This window comes from Chelonoidis abingdonii, chromosome 1 (genome assembly GCF_003597395.2).
Source record: "Chelonoidis abingdonii isolate Lonesome George chromosome 1, CheloAbing_2.0, whole genome shotgun sequence".
NCBI classification, from domain to species: domain Eukaryota; kingdom Metazoa; phylum Chordata; order Testudines; family Testudinidae; genus Chelonoidis; species Chelonoidis abingdonii.
In genome coordinates this window covers 359,927,412-359,946,187 of record NC_133769.1, presented here as the reverse complement: position 1 = coordinate 359,946,187, position 18,776 = coordinate 359,927,412, and the positions used below count along the sequence as shown (strand labels likewise).

The following is an 18,776-nucleotide window of genomic DNA, read 5'->3' as shown; positions in this document are numbered from 1 at the left end:
TCTCCTTTCAATTACATTGGTATAAATCAGAAATAATTCCATTAAATTGAATGGAGTTACACAAGTGTAAAGCCTGAGTACACAAGAGAAGAATTAGGCCCTTAATCCACTAGACTACATAGTCTTTGGTTAAGCAGGTGAATTTGCAGGTGTTAAATTAGTAACAGAAGCCTATTGTTCACTCTGTGTACTAAAAACAATGAGGGTTACAAAGAAGAACTGATTATTCAACGGCTTCAAAGTTCAAGCAAATCATGTTCAGACTGATCTCTGAGCATGAAAGTGTCATGCAAAATTGGATGTAATTTACAGTGTGTTGCTTTTTCAATAATAAATTTAAGTTAATTCTTTACATTTGGAAATGCCTTTCATCTGAGGAAAGTATTATAAACAATTATTGTGGGGCTTTTTAAACTTGTGGGAAAATTTTCAAAAGTACAAGGGGCAGTCAGCAGGGGTGGCTCCAGGCCCCAGCATGCCAAGCGCGTGCTTGGGGCGGCATGCCGCGGGGGGCGCTCTGCCGGTTGCCGGGAGGGTGGCATCCCACGACTCTGGTGGACCTCTCGCAGGCGTGCCTGCGGAGGGTCTGCTGGTCCTGCAGCTTCGCTGGAGCCACGGGACCAGCGGACCCTCCACAGGCACACCTGTGGGAGGTCCACCGAAGCCGCGGGACCAGCAGACCCTCCACAGGCACGCCTGTGGAAGGTCCACTGGAGCCACGGGACCAGCGACCGGCAGAGCGCCCACCACGACATGCCACCATGCTTGCAGCGGTAAAATGTCTAGAGCCACCCCTGGCAGTCAGGCACCAAACTTCCTTTGAAAGTCAATGGGATTTCGGTTCATAATTACCACTGTGCCTTCGAAAACCTCTCCTTTCACTTTTTTGAATCTAATGTGAGAGTGTTTTTGGTTTTACAACCCCTGGGCCAGATCCTCAGCTGGTGTAATTCAGCATAGGTCTATTGAAGTCAATAGTAGCTATGCTAAGTTATACATGCTGAGGATCTGGCTATCTGCTTTTACTTCCTATTTGAAAGGCAGGGGGACTGCTTTATACTTCTGGGCCAGTATCAGAGTAGCCCTAGGAAAGACAGCACCTAGCTGCTAGGCTCAAACTTGGCTGTGAAAAAGATAAATACCCCCTGTGATGGGTTCCCTAGGGTGCCACCTGGAACTGGGATACCACTAAGCCCTCTGTCTTACCAACCTGGGTTCCCTCTCACACTGCGATGCTGTGAGAAGCTGCACACCTCTCCAGGTACTGCACTTACACAGACATCCACTGGCAAGGACGCACCCAACTGACTTACATGAATGTTTTTGCCAGCCACTCAGGAACCAAAAATAGAGAGGCTCCAGCCAATTTCCCCCAGCTCCCCAGATTTGCACCTCTAAGTTGTACCATCTTGCCCTGGTCAGAAGCCTGACCAGTGTAAGTTTATAACCCACTCCGCCCCTCCCTCAGTGTAGAGAGGACATGCACCAGCTCTTGTTCCTGAGCAGATTTCCCAAGCACTTAAAGCAAAACACCATTTTGAGTAAAATATAAAACATTTATTAACTACAGAAAGATAGATTTGAAGTGATTATAAGTAATAAGTGTACAGATGAAAGTTGGATACCTAAGAAATAAAAGTAAAATCACAATATGAGTTATATAAACTAGACAGGATTTGAATCAAGCAGTGTCTACCCCTGGTAGATAATACAAGTCGGTTACAGATCTTCCATATGCAGGCTGGAATTCTCTTCCAGCCTGAAACCACCTTCCCAGTTCAGTCTTTTTCCTCTAGATATGTTTCTAGGTGTTGAGCTGTGGAGGTGAGAGGCCAAGTGATCATGTCACTTCCCCTCTTTTGTAGCTTCGTCCAGCTTTGCTGGAAAGTGGCTTTGCTATGACATGGGTCAAGCAGTCTCCATTGTGTACGTGCTATCTCTGAGAAGTCTCCATTGTATATGATTCTTGGGATAGATTCTTGAGCGTGGATTCCTTTAACAGGCCATCAGTGTGTCTGGCTCCTCCATTGTTGCACCTGAAAGGCTTGTTGTGAGTGTTCCCAACCTCACAACGTACTTCAGTAATGCACACACACAGCAAAACTTTGTAACTTCACATACAATCCAACAGGAGATTAATATACAACAGATCGAGACTTTTAAAATAATATCTTACATGGCATACTTGGTACAAAACATATCATAATTATGTGACAATGCTGAATACAGGGGTTCCAGGGTGCAGCTTTGAAGCACAGCATGCTGCAAATCCCTCAAATGTCTGCTTTGAGAAGGTTGGTAGAGTGAACCCCCTTCTGCTGGAGGGATGTAGGGACAGTGGCTTCAAAGGCAAAAGGTGTCCGTTGGGGAGAGAGACATGAACTACTAGTAGAAACCTAGGCCAAGATCCGAGTGAGCTGTAGGTGGTGGATACAGGGTTGAGTCTGTTCTTACGCTGCTGTAAATCAGGGATGACTTCAATTAAGTCAGTGTAGTTACTCTAGTTGTACCCTAGTGTAATGAATCAGAATGTAGCCCAGAGCATGGGTAAGTGCCTCTGCCTTAGGGGCTTCTGGCCGACTGCTAAACATTGCTTCCTTCGTTGATTGATTGCAGTGCTTGGCAGGCTTCTTTCTCCTGCTCCTTTTGCTGAAAGCTGTGGCCATCACTTGGTCATAAATATCAGAGGGATTCCCAACAGGTGCTCAAGTTCCAGAGAACCCCTGGAATTGGAACCTGTGAATCTATCACCCACTTCCATAATCATTGCCAAAACCACATACTGCAGCTCTTGTCAAGAGGTCGGCTTTTACAAAAACCTGTGACTGTCCCGTCTGCAGCTGATGGGTTTGTGCTCTATCAGAAGATAGTTTTATTTGCATATTGCTCATTCTTTATATCCTTCCCATATTTTAATATTAAATTTGTAAAATAGATGGTCTGTATAGTACTTGTTTCTTTAATTAGTTTCCAAATTGCTAGCAGAATTTCGGATTTTACAGAAATTTTTTTTCCTAAGAAGTTTCACACTTTAAATGCTCATCTATGGTGAAAAAGTCCAGTCTAGAGCCTCACTAAGAACAGGTTGGACAAACACCTGTCAGGGATGGTCTAGATTTACTTTGTCCTGCCTCAACACAGGGTATTGGACTTGACTTCTTGAGGTCCCTTTCAACCCTACATTTCTATGATTCACATCCTGTGTGAACAATATGAAATCAAAAGCCAAACTGATAAATCTGTGCTAGACTTGCAATCAACATCATCTTCCAATATATTGAACTTCCACAAGTCAAGAAGCTGAAATGCTTCAACCAGGCTATACTCCTCCATCAGGATCTGCAGTTTAAAGTCAATGGTGCCGGTGCTCCTAAATCAGATGCTTTTGAAATCCCACCCTTAGGTGCCTAAATATAGATCTGGGAGTCTATTTTTGAGAAATCTGGCATGTATATATAAAAGTTTGCAATAATGTTAATGTACTGAAAGTCTAAATATATTTCATTGTTAATATTGAAGCAATTATGTTTTGAAGCCACAAACATTTTATGCCCCTAAGAAATGCTTATGCCACAATAAAAAATACACAAGTAGTTAGTATTCATGGTAGTGAGTATGTGTTTGCATCTACTCTAGGAACAGAGAGTGAATTTAGGTTTAGTTTAGCAAGCCTAGACAAACCTTAAAGCATCTACTCATTTATTTAGCTTATGAATGAATTGCTCAATTATGTGGAGGGAGAGGTTCAGATATTAAAAAGGAGATCCCTGGAACTGAACCTGGGGAAAGAGGAAGATGGAGCTAAATTGTAGGAGGTGAAGTTAGTGTTTTACTTAAAAAGAGAGAAAAGGAAACAAAGATGAATAATAAGATATGCCTACAATGTGGTCTGTGTGAATGAACCCCTGTACCTGTATGCTGCCCTACTGAAATCAATTGGGATCCTCATTGGCACTAGGGTGTACCCCAATAGAGCTCATTGCTGGACTGGGTATGTACTTGTATATTGTATCCCTTCCCTGCTTGGTCTTTTTAGATTAAATGCTCTTTGGGGCAGGAATTGTCTTCCTCTGTGCTTGCAAATCAGTTGGCATATTCTGGGTGCTACTGTAATATAAACAGTAATAACTTAAGGAACCACTTGTATACAGTGAGCAGCAGTGATACCCCAAATCAGGGAAAAGCCCCCAAATGCAGGTACTGAGAGGGTTAAAAAAAAGAAAAAGGCCCAAAGTTACTATTAATAGAATGATTTCTTGTTCATGCTCCAATATAAAAGGAAACCTGTGGGGTTTTTCAGAACTGAAGTTGCCAAGTTTGCAACTCAAATTCTGGAGCACTAGGAAACGGAACTTACCAGAAAGAAAGAAACAAAAAATACCCTGGTCAGCGCAGAGCAGTATTACTGTTTGCCTTGTAAAACAGCATCAGCACAAATTGGAAATGACATTCTCAGACATTAGAATCATGTTAGATATTAGCTTCTACCCCTCCCTTCTGCCCCCCAAAACCTTCCCTCTATCCTGCCCAAACCTTCCTCCTCCAGCCCCCTAAACCTCTGCCCCTCCTTACCCCTGCCCCAAAACCCATCCTCCTTCCCACCCCCAAGCCTGTGCCTGCTTGGCCCCAGCTCTCCCACCCTTCCCTCTATCCTGCTCCCAGATCTTCCTGCCGCCCACGAACGAGCCCCACAGCTCACAACCGCCGCTTCCCGACAGGCGTTGACGCCCTGAAGGCCGCAGCCGGTTTCCACGGCAACTAGCGGGCCGGACTCCGGGCCCGGCGTGTGGGCGGAGCCACCTCCCCCCGCCTCGGTCCCCGCCGCGCAGTGAGCGTCCGGGCCCGGCCTCGCTCGCTCGCTCGCACGCAGCGCTGCGCGATGGCTCCCGCCGCCGACCGGGCCGGCTACTGGGGCGCGCCCACCTCCACCCTGGAGTGGTGCGAGGAGAACTACGCCGTGTCCTACTACATCGCCGAGTTCTGTGAGTGCCGGGGCCGGGGCGGTGCAGGCCCAGCCGGGGCTCTGCCTCCCTTCCCTCGAGCTGGGCTGGTCAGTCTCCGCCATGCCCTGGGGTGGCTTCTTCCCTCCTCCTGCTTGCGGGGCAGGAGCCCCGGCCGGGCTCTGGAGCAGCCCCCTCAAGCCCTAGGGGGAAGTGGGAGGAGGTCCCAGCAGCGCCTTATTCCCCAGCTCCCCGCTGTGGGGAGAGAAACCGACAGCCCCTGTCCCCGAACTCGTGGCCCCGGCATCGGGGCTGGTGTAAACCGATAACCTGTTATCCCAGTGCTGCATCCCAGCTGCTCTGGGCAGGAGCTAGTGGAAGGTGGGCCCCAGGCTCGCTAGTTCAAACGGGAGTGAATTCAGCAGAGCCCTCTGCCCTGTGTTGTGCTGGAGGTCAGATTAGATGTTCACACGGGTCCCTTCTGGGCTGGCATTGTAATCTCTGACTCTGGGGGCAGCCTGGGATGCGTTGCCGCTGGAGCGGGAGATGAGATGATGATGATGGCGGCAACAAGCTGTGGACATTGGGATGGTTTGGGGCCTTAAAGATGCGAGAAAGGGAGATTCTAAATAAAAAATCACATGCATAGTGCCCTACCCAGGATTGGAGTTTTATCAGGAAACGTTGGTAAACGTCAGTTTCACCATACATTGGCAAACTGATTAAATACAATCTCCATCTGTGACAATTGAAATATACAAACAGGCAAAGTAGGAAAAATGCTGCTTAGAGACTTATTAGAGTTTGATTTAAGGATATTTGTTTCCTATGTTTTGACAGGTGATGTTGACAATTTGTGTTATAATGGTTATACTACTTTTTTTTTTTTTAAATGCAGCATCTACTGTCATTAAGTAATTATCTGACACACACACACACACCCCACTGTCTGACTCTTCCATAATTTTCTGCAACTATGAAAATTTAGATAATAATTTTGAAAATGCCTATAATTGATATCTGTTAAAATTATATAGATACAAAATCCAGTTCCTCTAAGCCTAGCTATGAGTTTGCATAGGCCTTAAACAGAGTGAGGCACATTCCCTGCCCTTTGCGAGGGAGGTAGGAAGAAGTGACAGTTTAAGATGGAAAAAGCAAAGTGCAATTGTTCCCAAAAAGGCTCTTGAGGAAGGATACGTTAATGCAGGCAGGACTTATTAATCAAACTGGTCTTACTTTTTAGGGGCCGAAGGTGGGATAGCAAGCTGTCAGGCTTTGTGCCTAGGGTTGTCCTTGGATTACAGGAGAGGAGATGCTCACATTGTATTCATGGCAGTGCAGATTGTGCTATGAAAAATACTGATTTTTTTACCTTTTTTATCCCTTCCTCCCCCAATAATTAAGTATTTTTGTGTCCTGTTTAAGGGTGATGGTAGTCATAGTGCGTACGTGCTGCTGTATGGTAGGGACCTTATGCTGCAAAGGTTTATGTGTGGGCTTAAAGTTAAGGGCTCTTGTTTGCACAATTAGTCTAGGAGAGCAGGATGAAACAAAACAGATCCCTCCCACAGAGTGTATGGAGCCTTGTATTAGAAAAAAATCATAGCTGAGTTTAGTTTGGATGCCTCACAGATTAGATATGATTTCAGAAGTGTTTTGAATGTGTGGGAGGAAGTCTGGCATCCATTTTTGGAAGGTTTTAGGCATACAGGAGGGTGATGCAGATGATCCTGTTGGGTTTTCTTTTGTCACAAACATTGGAGTAGATGTAAAAGATAAAGGGAGTGATCATGAGAGAAGCTTTTGTAGAGAGTGGCCGTGGGAAGGTGTGTAGGAGTAGAAGAGCAGCAGTGTAGACAAGGCAGAGTTAGAGATATTAGAAAAACAAAGTCAGTATTAAAAGTGGGGCTAGTAGTGCTGCCTGTTGTTAAGGTTACTTGAAACTTTCCATTGTAAGACCTTGTTTTCAATTGTTTATCATTTTTTGCTGAATTTTAACTGTTTATTGATCTAAGGGTGAAAGAGCGTAGTGACTAGTAAGATGCATATTTGTATGGATTGAAAGGCTATAAAATGAGGAAGTTGGGACATACCGTGTTAGCCCACACTAGTAGGTGCTAGATATGGAGAGGAATAAAATAATTTTAGAGCTATAAAGAAGCAGCAGATTTGAAGGGTGTAAAACCCGAGAAGGAATGAGAATTATTTCGTATAGTAAAAGGGGATATAACTAGGAGTACTGGAATAAAATTTAAAAAGAAAAAATTTAGACTGAACATCTGCATGCTCCTTGATAGCGAGGTATAGTTTATTGAATAGTCTCTCCAGGGAAGTGGAGGAGGCCTCATTACTTTACAAATGTAAAATTAGATTTTACTAGTGTCTAATCCAGGGATTCTCAAACTGGGAGCCGGGACCCCTCAAGGTCCCGAGGCTATTACATGGGGAGGGGGGTCACAAGCTATCAACCTCCACCCCAATCCCACTTTGCCTCCAGCATTTATAATGGTGTTAAATATATAAAAAAGTGTCTTGAATTGATAAGGGGGGGTCTCTCTCAGAGGCTTGCTATGTGAAAGGGATCACCAGTACAAAAGTTTGAGAGCCATTGGTCTAATCCATGTACATTATGGAATAATCTTCCATTATTGTCAAGATAGACCAGGGTGAACCAATAGGTTTCCATCTCTACATCCTACGAGTAAGCGAAGAAAGAAAGAAAGAAAAAGAAGACAAAGATGACATCACGGTAGTGGAGAGTGTTCTGAATGTGAGGGTCAGAGGAAAGATAAAGCCCAGTTTTAGAGGATATGAATCAACTAGACTTGTAATTTAAATCAGGGCAAATGGATTAACAACCTGTCCTTCATAAAAGAACCATGGGATCTTTCATGACCTTTGGTTTATAGCTCTTCTGAAGTCCCTTATTTGTATCTAATTATTTTGGATATTAAAATTGTTGTCAGTTCGATATCTAGTGAATTTAAAAAATAAATTTGAAGTATTTTTCCGTTCTGTATGTGTCCCTGAGTCTCCCTGACAGTCTTTGTGATTTTTACTATCACATCCTATTTGAAGCTCAAATGCACAAGATAAGCATACTGTAAAATAAGTGTTTCTCTTCTTTATTTTACTTGTAGGTATTACTTGCAATAATATCAGATATATAAAAAAAAACAACCTCAGACCAACATGCAACTGCATTAACAATTACATAGCAGTATAAAACACATTGCTGCTCGCTTTTAGAATTATGTTGTTTATGGAGGAGAAAAAAGTTTGTGTTATGAGCAGTATGTTGTTGAGTAACAAACCAGCAATTTCTCATTAGGTAGAAAGGCACAAGACTTGTTCAGTAAACCTGCATGTATTTAGGTAGAGGTATACCGATTTTTGTACTAGATTGTAAAAGCAGGATGTCTATTGTGTTACAAGCACTGGAGAGCCACTCACTACAATGACAATATTTCTTAATTTTTGCATCCAGTTTTTATTCCAAATAGTTTATAATAAGCCACTGGATATTTGAAACTTGCAGGACACTGTCAGTTTTAAACCAGGTGTTCTTTTTACAGTAAAAGCTAGGTTTTCCAGCCCTGCAGCAACCGGAAAGCTCTATAAACCGACATTTCTAATCTTTATAGAAAGTCTGGTTTATAGTCCGGTTGGCACGGCTAGACCGCTCTGCATGCTGCCCTTGCCTGGAACCGCGGCCAACGGGACCCGCAGGGGCAACACCTGCGGACTGGGGAAGCGTATGCAGAACTGCCTGTCGTGCCTCCGCCTAGGGTCCTCAGGCATTGGTCACCACTTGCAGGGAGCTGCCCGAAGTGATCACCTCACATCCCTTCCCATGCCCCAGCCCCCTGTCCCGCACCCAAGCTCCCTCTCAGAGCCCCCTGCACTCCACAAACTCCCTCACTCTTAGTTAACCAGCATTATCACTTACCGGCACCTCCCATTCCTCCAACGTGCTGGATACAAAAGCTTTTACTGTACTTACCTTAGGGCATGTCTACATTACAGGTGCAGCTGTGCTGCTGTAGTGCTATAACATAGAGGTTTCCTGCATTGCCAAAAAACCCTTCTTCCTTCCGTCTAGCTGTGTATACTGCGAAGGTTAAGTTGATCTAACTATGGCTCTCAGGGCATGACATTTTTCGCAGCCTTGAACAACATAGCAGTGTTGATCTAATTTTTAAGTGTGAACCAGGCTTTCTAAAACACTGTAAGAGCCAAAACCATAGATTTGTTTTGCAACTCAAGTCATTGTGCCACTTTGCAAATGTTTTTGATATGCTAATTTCAGTACAAACTGAGACATTGTGCTCATGTGCTGGTCCGGAAGCCTACGTGTATTTCTTTCCTATTGATTTTTCTGAATGAGTAGTAAACGATGACTGCTGATTAAAATTTATGTATTCAGAGATGTGAATGTGAGGTTATGTAGTATACACTGTTTCTTTTATTAAATATTTCCTTGCTCCTCAATACCCCTAAAAGCCAACAATCCGAACCCAGAGGTTCCTGTTCTGGATGTTTTTAGTGTTCGCAATTCCAAAAATAAAATTTCCCTTCTGCCTTCCTTTATCCATTTACCTGACCGATTTTCCACGACTCTTTCTCCAACATCTTCCAACTCCCTTAATCTCCTCCTCCATATCTGCATTCTGTGGCAAAGCTTGTTGGATCATCGATACCAATGGGAAATAAAATCTTTGGGTTTTTTTATTTCATTTAAATAGACTCCAAATTCTCCCGCCCTGTCCTCCGCCTGAGAAAAAAGAAACAAAGGTCTTGAAAGGCAATTATTTTTTAAAACCTTGAAGCCTAAAGTGACCTTTACCTCTAACTGTATTTTATTCCCTTTGTTGGTCTAATCTGCATGTTTACTAGTTTGTTCTTTAGAGTTGGTCAAGAGTGCAGTGCTAATGGCACTTGTTTGTGTGTGAGAGGACAACACAATACTGAAGCACTTGTTTTGAAACAACCCGTTCCAGCTCCCAGTGCTTGCATACTGAATTGTGCAAACTCTGTAAACTTAGTAAATAAACCAAAGCAACAACAATGAAAAAAAACAACCCTGCATCCACCCCTAAACTACTGGGCTTGCCATTCAATCTTAATTGAACAATTGCTGTTGTTGTGTGTGTCATCTCGTTATTTCTAATTAAAGATGATGGTTAGAGACCAGGGTGCTTCATGTCAATTGAGCCCATGTCGTGTTTACATCACCATGTCCTCTGTTTTTGTTCGAATATCAGCTTGACAAGTCATGTTCCCTCTCTGTCATCCACTAATATGAACATAATAAGGGTTTGTCTTAGAGAACATGAGATATGTATTTAGCAATTATGTTGTAAAAAATGGAAACTTCCCCATATTTAAATTAATACTTAAAGCTAAAAGAAATCCTCCATGATGCCCCTGGGGGTCAGGACCCTCAGCTGAGGGAAATGGTGCATCTTGAACAGTTATACAATCAATTATTTGTTTTCAAATCAAAGCTCTGTGGTGATTTTTAGCCACCTGAAATTTTGCCCAAGCGTGCTTTCTCGCTGAGTAATTCATTATTATTAAACTATGTCTGTATCTTGATCACTTTCGAGATTTGCAAATCTCTTCTATCCTTATTTCAGTATTACTTTATTAACCAATACATGCAGAGAATATCGAAAACGTGACTTCTGATTTGACAAAAGGTGGGACCAAGGACACCATTAGCACAGGTCAGGGAACAGGCTTAAAATGGGGCTAATGATGTTCTCTTTGCTTCTGATCAACAACTGTCACAAGAAGAGGCATGCCAGCATCCTAATCATGCTTATTTAGCATGCAAACAGCATTTAGAAACATAGTATTTGCCATGTTGGTTCAGACAAGTGGTCCACTTCTTATAGACAGAGTTCTGTTTTGGATGCTTCAGAGAAAGGTGTAATGGTTTTTGTTATAGACAGCCATGGAATGAATAATCTATCTCTAGGAGAAATTTCTTCCTAGCCCTTGGTTGTTAGTGGGTGGCTTATGTCCTGATGCACAAGGGTATGTATTCGTCATACACTTTCGTTATCCTATCCCATGTTACTCTGGATATTCTCTTTTTTCATGTGAATGTCGACCCTTCATCTAAATCCCACTAACTTCTGCCACTGAATCCTACTGCTCTCTTGGCCTCTGATCTCATTGGTACAGCATTTCTATGTCATACTTAAGAAAAAAAAATCCTTTATCAGTTTTAGACCTGTTTCCTTTGTTTTGTGAATGCCTCTTTGTGTTGTGAGTGGATAAGTTGGAATACTCAATTTATCTTCACTGCAGTATCTGTTTTCACATATTTCTATCCTATCCCCTTCTATTTGTTGTCTTTATAAACTAAACTCTGTCTTTTCAGTCTCTCTCCATATCTCTAATCACTTTTGTTTCCTGTTTAAGATACCTTCTATTTCTATTCTTTTGAATTGAGGTGGCCAGAACTGTGCATGCAGCTCAAGGTGAGGGCATCCTATCCATTTATGTAATGGCACTGCCATGTTTTCAGTATTTTTTTTTCATCTCAGTCTTTACCAAGTGGGAAAAAACTGTATTAACACCAAGTCAATGTTGCCTGGTGATAGTGCATGTCCTTCTGGAACATAGAGTTCAGCAAAAAAAACCTTCTGAAAACCAGGAAGTAGAGCAGGGGTGGGCAAACTATGGCTCGTGGGCCATATGTGTCTCAAGGGTCATTTTAATCTGGCCCTTAAGTTCCCACAGGGGAGTAGGGTTTGGGGCTTGCCCTGCTCCGGCTCTCCAGCTGGGGAGAAGGGTCATGGGCCACTTCACACAGCTCCCAGAAGCAGCGGCATGTCCCCCCTCTGGCTCCTACTTGTAGGGAAAGCCATGGGTCTCTGCTCCGCATGCTGCCACTGCCACCCCCGCAGCTCCCATTGGCCGGGAACCACAGCCGATTGGAGCTGCAGGGGCGGCGCCTGCAGATGGACCAGCCTACAGCAGAGCTTTCTGGCTGCCCCTTCACATGGGAGCCGAAGTAGGGACATGCCGCTGTTTCCGGGATCTGCTTGAGGTAAGCACCACCCTTAGCCTGCACCCCTGAACTACCCCCCGGTGCCACCCTGATCCCCCTCTGAACCGCTCGGTTCCAGCGTGAAGTCCGCTCTTATACCCCAAACCCCTCATCCCCAGTCCCACCCCAGAGCCCGCACCTCCAGCCGGAGCCCTGCTGCACTGCCACACTCCCCCAGACCAAAGCCCTCTCCCGCACCCTGAACTCCTTATTTCTGGCCCCACCCCAGAGCCTGCACCCTCAGCCATAGCTCTCACCCCCACCCACACCCAAACCCCAATTTGGCGAGCATTCGTGTCCCGCCATACAATTTCCATACCCAGATGTGGCCCTCGAGCAAAAAGTTTGCCAACCCCTGAAAGTTGAGTAAAGTTAAGTAAACCCATTCTCAGCGTTTCACCCCATGTTAGCAGTGTTGTAGATGCATGCTCCGAGCATTCCTGTTCTAAGCTCTCCACTTAGAGGCAGGGTTTCCTCAGTTTCTGGATCACATGTGGCTAGGGAGAGGGGCTCAGACACCCCCAGAAAGGCAAGCCCTCTGAATGTGGCTTGCATGAGGGGAGAACAGGGATGGACTCAGACCCCCATAGATGAGCAGAGGCCCCCAGTCCTGGTGTACACACCCGTGGGGGTCAGGAAGTGGGACTCAGACACCTCAAGAGGGGCCGTGAACTCAGATCCTAGCTCACATATAGGGTAGGAAGTGGCGCTCAATCCCCCAGACAGACAAACATCCTCCAGAATCTGCCTCACATGAGAGAGGGCAGGAAAGGGTCAGGGGTCACATTCCTGTAGATGGGTTGGGTGCACAGACATGGGAGGAGAACATGGGGTTGACAGGCGTCCCTGCCCCTATTCTCTCCATTGCCTATCACTCACCCCCATGTCCCCTTTCCAGTATTCAACCCTGCCTATGTATATATCCTAGTCCATTTCCTCTCCCTATCACCTGCTCCCCAGCCTCTCCCCCACTCTTCCACCCCAATCACTCTTTCAGAGAGCATTTGCTTGTATAGTTAATTTTCTTTAAAAAAAAAAGTTATTTCCCTGAAATAAGAATCCCCCCTTGAGACAGGCACACTGGAGCAACATGCCTGCATATTTGCCTCAGATTTCTACCCTGGGTGAATTTAAACTCTGTGCCTGATCTGAAGCTCAGATTTGGTGTTGTGATATTTCATCGGAGCAATCTATGTCTTGTGACACAGGGTAGGTCTGCTGTACAATAAACTACCCATAGCTGGCCCATGTCAGTTGAATCCAGCTCACAGCGCTATAAAATTGCAGTGTAAGTGTTCGGGTTTGATATGGAGTCTAGGCTTTGGGACTCCAGGAAGGGAGAGGGTCCTGGAGCCCAAGCTCTAGCTGGGGCCCGAACATCTACAGTGGAGTTGTATAGCTCTGCAAGCCCAAGTCAGTTGACATGGGCCAGCTGTGGGTAGTTTAGTGCACTGTAAACATTGTTTTCCAGCTTGTTAATCTTTCTTACTGCAAATGTGTAGTGCAGTAGCTTTAGTGTATCATGTCTTAACACGTGAGGCTTCTGATATTCTAAAAAGAAGCAAAATCTTTTACAAATAAGTTTGCCCAAAGGTCTGCTTGGTGCCTCATACTCTGTTGGGATCACCCGCTAGCACTGGACATCCTGATAGAATTATCTGAGTCTTTGTTTCATCTCTATATGTGAGCAACACAAGGTTGCTAGAATCACTCAATTGTAAGAAATGCCGTATCTCAGGAAATAGCCCCAAATTTGGATCACTAACAGAATCCTGCACCCCATAAGGGACAGCAAATTTTAAGGCAATCCAAGTAACTGTGTAGATTTTAGAGCATTTAGAAGAGTGGAGCATTAAACAGAAATCTGGTCTTAACTTTAACTTATTTTACTGTAACACTTTGCTTTCTAAGTGCTACTTTACATGGAGAAGATGTGGTTACAGCTCTTCATAATTATGCCTGCTCTCTTTCTGAGTGGCTAAAGTCAATATAGAACTGACCAACCTGTACGAGTAGTTGAAATTATTTGTCCAATTTCCATTACTTTGCATATGTTAACAGTGAATTGTGGGGGAGTAAAGAAGGGGTAATGTAGTTAGAGCAGCAAGCTAAGAAAGTGCTCTTCATTGCCTCATGGTCTTCCCTAGTTTTGATTTTAATTATTTTGTCATTGACAGATGTTGCCACTTTACTGTCGATTCTCTTTTCTAGGTCACAGATGAATATGTTAAACACCAGCCCTAGCACAAAACATTTTGGCAGACCACTGTTGAACTTTTGCTTAGTTGACAGACAACTATTTAATCCTTCCCTTTTTATCTCCAGTCCAATTCTAATTCACGACACAACTTTTACCCCATGACTACTTAATTGCTTAACACTGTGTCAAAGGCTTTTTGAAAGTCCAGATATATTGAACAATCAGTTTTCATCTATCTGGCGTTGCTGGCATGCTGAAAGGGGTTTAACAAGTGGTATGAGCGTGTGCCGTTTGTGTTTACCTGTTAATATTTGCGTAGTTAATCAGTGGTAATAAAATGCTTTAATGCTACTTAAAGCACCAAATGACATCAAGTTCAGTACTTCAAATTCAACATTCATATGGCTGGCATCTGGGCAGCTGCCACTCCAAATGTTAAATCATATAAATGCCTCTGTTCTAATTCTCTTGTCTGAAAACTCCCAACACCCACAGACTTATGAATGGAATGATATGAATTTGCACCTTCAAAAAGAATTCACTCATTTTGCATAAATGTAAAAATTCTTAAAGTTAAAGGAACACATTGATAACACGCCTGTATAATTCTTTATCTTCTATAGTTCCAAGTAATACCTATAATCACTGTTACTGAGTGACACGCAAATGTCTTCAGTTTGTTTTTTGTGCCTTTGACAGTATTGTCTGTACTGTCTGTTTTCCCTGTTGTTTGTATGAGTCTTTCATACAGCAAAAGAGGAGATGTGATTGAGTTCAAAGTATTGATGATGGAACTTTGGGAGGTGTAATGCCTGAAATTACTTCTAACTTACTCTTCTTTTAATAATTGATTTCTAATTGATGGTGTTTCTTAACCATGCATACGACATGTGGCAAACATCATGTTTTGGTTTCTTATTATGCAGTTCTGGTTATAATTCCATAAAAGACACACCTCTTTATGTGTATGCCCACATAGTCAAATATGATGCCTAAGAGTGTGTATACACTGTCTGTGTACACTGAAAGCAGGACAGCAGCACAACTGTAGTGCTGCAACTATGCCTGTGTAATGTAGACAGTTGCGACAGTGACAGAAGGGTTTTTTCCATTGTTGGGATAAGTCTACCTCCTTGAGCAACAGCAGCTAGGCTGATGGAATAATTCTGCTGTCAATCTAGCTCTGTCTGCAGTGGGGGTGAGGTTGACCTAACTACGTTACACAGGGTGCAAAATTTTTCACAGCCCTGAGCAGCATAGGAAGACCTAAGGTTTAGTTGTAGAGCAGTCCTGCAGAAGGATCTCTGAGCATGGATCCTTGGATCTAAATGGAGTGCCACTGATTTTGGTGGCCTACCTTGCAGGCAGATCATTATGATGAGTCCCACTGGAGTCATCGGGAGTCCATTCAGATATAAGGTTTTGTGTGTGTATGTAAATGAATATATGGGAGAGGGAGAGAGAGAAACAGATGGACCCACTCCATGGGATCGGGGGCCTCAGGAGTATGTTGCTTTTGTGTTAGCTCAGAATCCATCAAAGTTTGTTCAGTGGGTCTTACCAGATTTCAATACGATGCACTAAATATTGTCAGCACTCGACAAATTAATTCCTTATTGGCAAGCAGGAATCTTTTCTAGGGGAGTGTGGGGAATCAATGCTGTTAACTTCTGTAGAATCTTTGCTTTCTTCTTCATGCTATGGTCCTCAGGTCCATTAGAGTGAGTACTTGTGCCTGCTGGGCAGGAGGAACTAGACCTGTCGGTCACTGGCAGCTGAGGAATGCTTCTCCCTCTGAAGTTCCCTTCATTTATTTCTGTTTCCAGGCCGTGGTCAGTGGCTTCCCCAGCCCTCCTTGCTGCAGTTTTTTGGAGGGAAATTCCAAAGTTTATTCCCAATTTTTAGACTAGCAGTTCTGTTTTAAAAAGGTGTAATCCCCAGCTTTGTGCCAGAGCAGTCTTTGATTTTTGGGAAGACCGTCCCCACAGCTCTCCTTCCCCTTCTGAGGCATTTGCAGCGGCTGGTCCCCCTGCAGGCTTCAGCAAGCAAGCGAGGCTGGGAAGAGCCACAAGCAAAAGGAAGGGTGTGTGATCCCCAACAGGAGAGGAGCCAGGCAGGACTGGGAAGAGAACTGGCTCCAGGGGAAGCAGCCTTTCTCCCCCATCTTCATGAGGAAAATGAAGCCTGAAGAGCAGTGCATCAGATGGAAGAGCACTCCTGAGTCCATACAACCGGTGCCAATTGCTACACCTTTGACGATGGAATTCAGCTGCCTCCTCCCCGTCCACTTCCCTGTGGGTAGCGGGTGGAGGTTACCAGACACAGCATGGATTGTTTTTGTATAGATTTCAACATTAAATGTTTTCTTAGTGCATCAACCTTATTCAAACCCCATGAGGTCATAGAGCATGACATGGGAGCCTCATTCTGCTCCCTACCACACTATCCAGATTAAACCCCTACAGAAAGCATTCTCCTTTCCTATCTATTAGAGTGGGCCTCATGACAGCTACTATCCCAATCGAACGAGGGCTTTTTTATTTGAAGTGGTGAGTTTTCTCTGATGAGACCCAGTGTTGTACTTCTGCTTTGGACAGGTAGTCTGCACAACTGTCATAGCATTCCTCCTTCAGTTAAGCTGCAGTCCAGTTCTCAAGAGCACCGACATTCTCATGGTAGAGTAGTCATGTCTCCTGTTTTGAAATCTGCTAGCCAGCCATTAGCTCACCGAATTCTGCATAGTGATCATCTGATTGTAGCGAATGACATTTCCTTTCTTTTGGTAGAAGTCTTCTCCATGCCTTAGTGTCCAGGGAAAGATGGAAGATAGAGAGGTAATACGTGTAATCTAACTCATTTTTGATGTCCAAATTTAAAGAATGATCCTGTCTCCCACCCTGGAGGCACACTACAATGGGATTTTCATAGCAACGGCTCTGTGCACATTAACACAGAGAAGAACAGGAAAATGTATCTGTACTTACCTGAAAACTTCCTTTCTTAGAGTAGTATGGTCCACAGTTCTGGTGGAGTAATATGGCCCCACCCTAGAGACAAATAGATCATCCAGAATAGAAATAGAAATTGGCATCCAAGGATATGGGTTTATCATGAGATGGATTTTTACCATCTTCTATAGTTGGAGAGGTGATTCCTCAAAGAATATTTACCACAATCTGCAATATAAGTGGATTTGAATGATCCTGGCAACGGAGGTTGTCTGAACTGACAGGAACCTCAGACCGTGGGAGATTCCCCTGCTGCTAGTGACTGACTGGTCTGGTTCTTTTCCTAAGATGCAAGCAGGTTGAAGTACCAATTGTAACAGATCTGTGACCCTTATTACTCAAAGAAATGACATATTGGGGAAAGCACAGGTAAAATTTTCCTAGTTATTCTAAAAAGACAACTTCAGTACGAAATCTAAATTTTTAGACAGTGAATTAGAAGTAGTTCTAGGTAACTTCCTTGCTCCTGAGTCTTTCTCCCAATTGTTGTCACTTTGACAATGGCATTTTTTTTTCCCTCTCTACTGTTGTGGGAATGTCCCAAGTAAGTAATAGAGAGAAGTGACTGTACCCAATATGCTACCAAATGCACAAAGTAAACAGTCTGGAAAAAGAGAGATGTAACATTTTTTTTTATTTCTCTAATCTTTCAGTTAGAGCACTATTTAATTATAGGTTTAAAAAAAAAAAAGTCGACCATGTCCTTTTGTTTGTGGCCTGTATTATTGCAAAGCTGACCTTCCAAACAGGTGCCATGTAATGCTATTTTCCTGCATCTGCAGGCAGCTCCAGTGCCTCTGTTGTTTCTCATGGCTTTCTTCAGGAACAGCAGAGTGAAAACCAAATCAGTCTTGCCTGTTTTTATGCTACCGTTTCGGAACTGGTAGGCAACAGTAAAAATAACACAAATCAGGTCAGTCTAATTCTGCTGCTGCTTGGGAAAGCAGCAGAGGCAGACATGGAAGTAACTAAATTGTACATTTTAAGACACACACTATCTTGTTCCTTTAAACTGCATGGTGTCTGGCTATGGGGCATGTGGTGGCATAACTATTTTTTTGCTAGTAGTCTTGATCCGAGTGTCGTAGATGTTGGTAAATTTTTCAGGCTGTGATTGTTGTTCCTTTAAGACCTCTCTGAATCCATACTTTCCCCTCTATCCCCATCACTAAAAGTTTTGTCCATACCAAGTTAATCTCATACCTTTAAAATTGCAACCTTCTCTGTCTTCCCATCAGTTCACTCTAGGTGTAGAAGAAGCTGATCAGCTATTCCTCCTCTCCTAAAAACATTCCTATCCCATCATTCACCTTCTCCCCCGTCTTTCAATCTTGTGATTCTTCTTATAATAACATAAGGAGATATAACTATCTCATAGAACTAGAAGGGACCTTGAAAGAACTGTCCGATTTATTTCTTGTTCTCATCTTCAAAGTTGTTTATAATTTAACCCATGACATCTCTGCTTTCATTGTCCAGCTAACACTCCAACTATATACACTTGTCTCAAGTCTTTCTAAAAACTTCCTTATATTCTTCTCTTGGTCATCTTCACACCCCTT

At 43.6% G+C, this 18,776-nt stretch overlaps 1 protein-coding gene and 1 long non-coding RNA gene across 3 annotated transcripts in view; one reads left to right on the top strand and one right to left on the bottom strand.

The window, feature by feature from the left end:
- Positions 1 to 1,543: 1,543 nt before the first annotated feature.
- LOC142046128 (uncharacterized) lies at positions 1,544 to 4,753 on the bottom strand. Its single transcript, XR_012655064.1, has 2 exons — positions 4,703 to 4,753; positions 1,544 to 2,044 (listed from the first exon to the last, which is right to left on the bottom strand). It is a non-coding gene; the product is annotated as an uncharacterized LOC142046128 (long non-coding RNA).
- An 80-nt stretch (positions 4,754 to 4,833) lies between these two features.
- ACER3 (alkaline ceramidase 3) overlaps positions 4,834 to 18,776 on the top strand; it is a 77,087-nt gene continuing 63,144 nt past the window's right edge. For both annotated transcript variants that reach the window (XM_032771517.2, XM_032771518.2), the window contains exon 1: positions 4,834 to 4,982. In XM_032771517.2, coding sequence (XP_032627408.1) covers positions 4,880 to 4,982 — 103 coding nt within the window. In that variant the 5' untranslated portion in view covers positions 4,834 to 4,879. The remainder of the gene's footprint in view (positions 4,983 to 18,776) is intronic.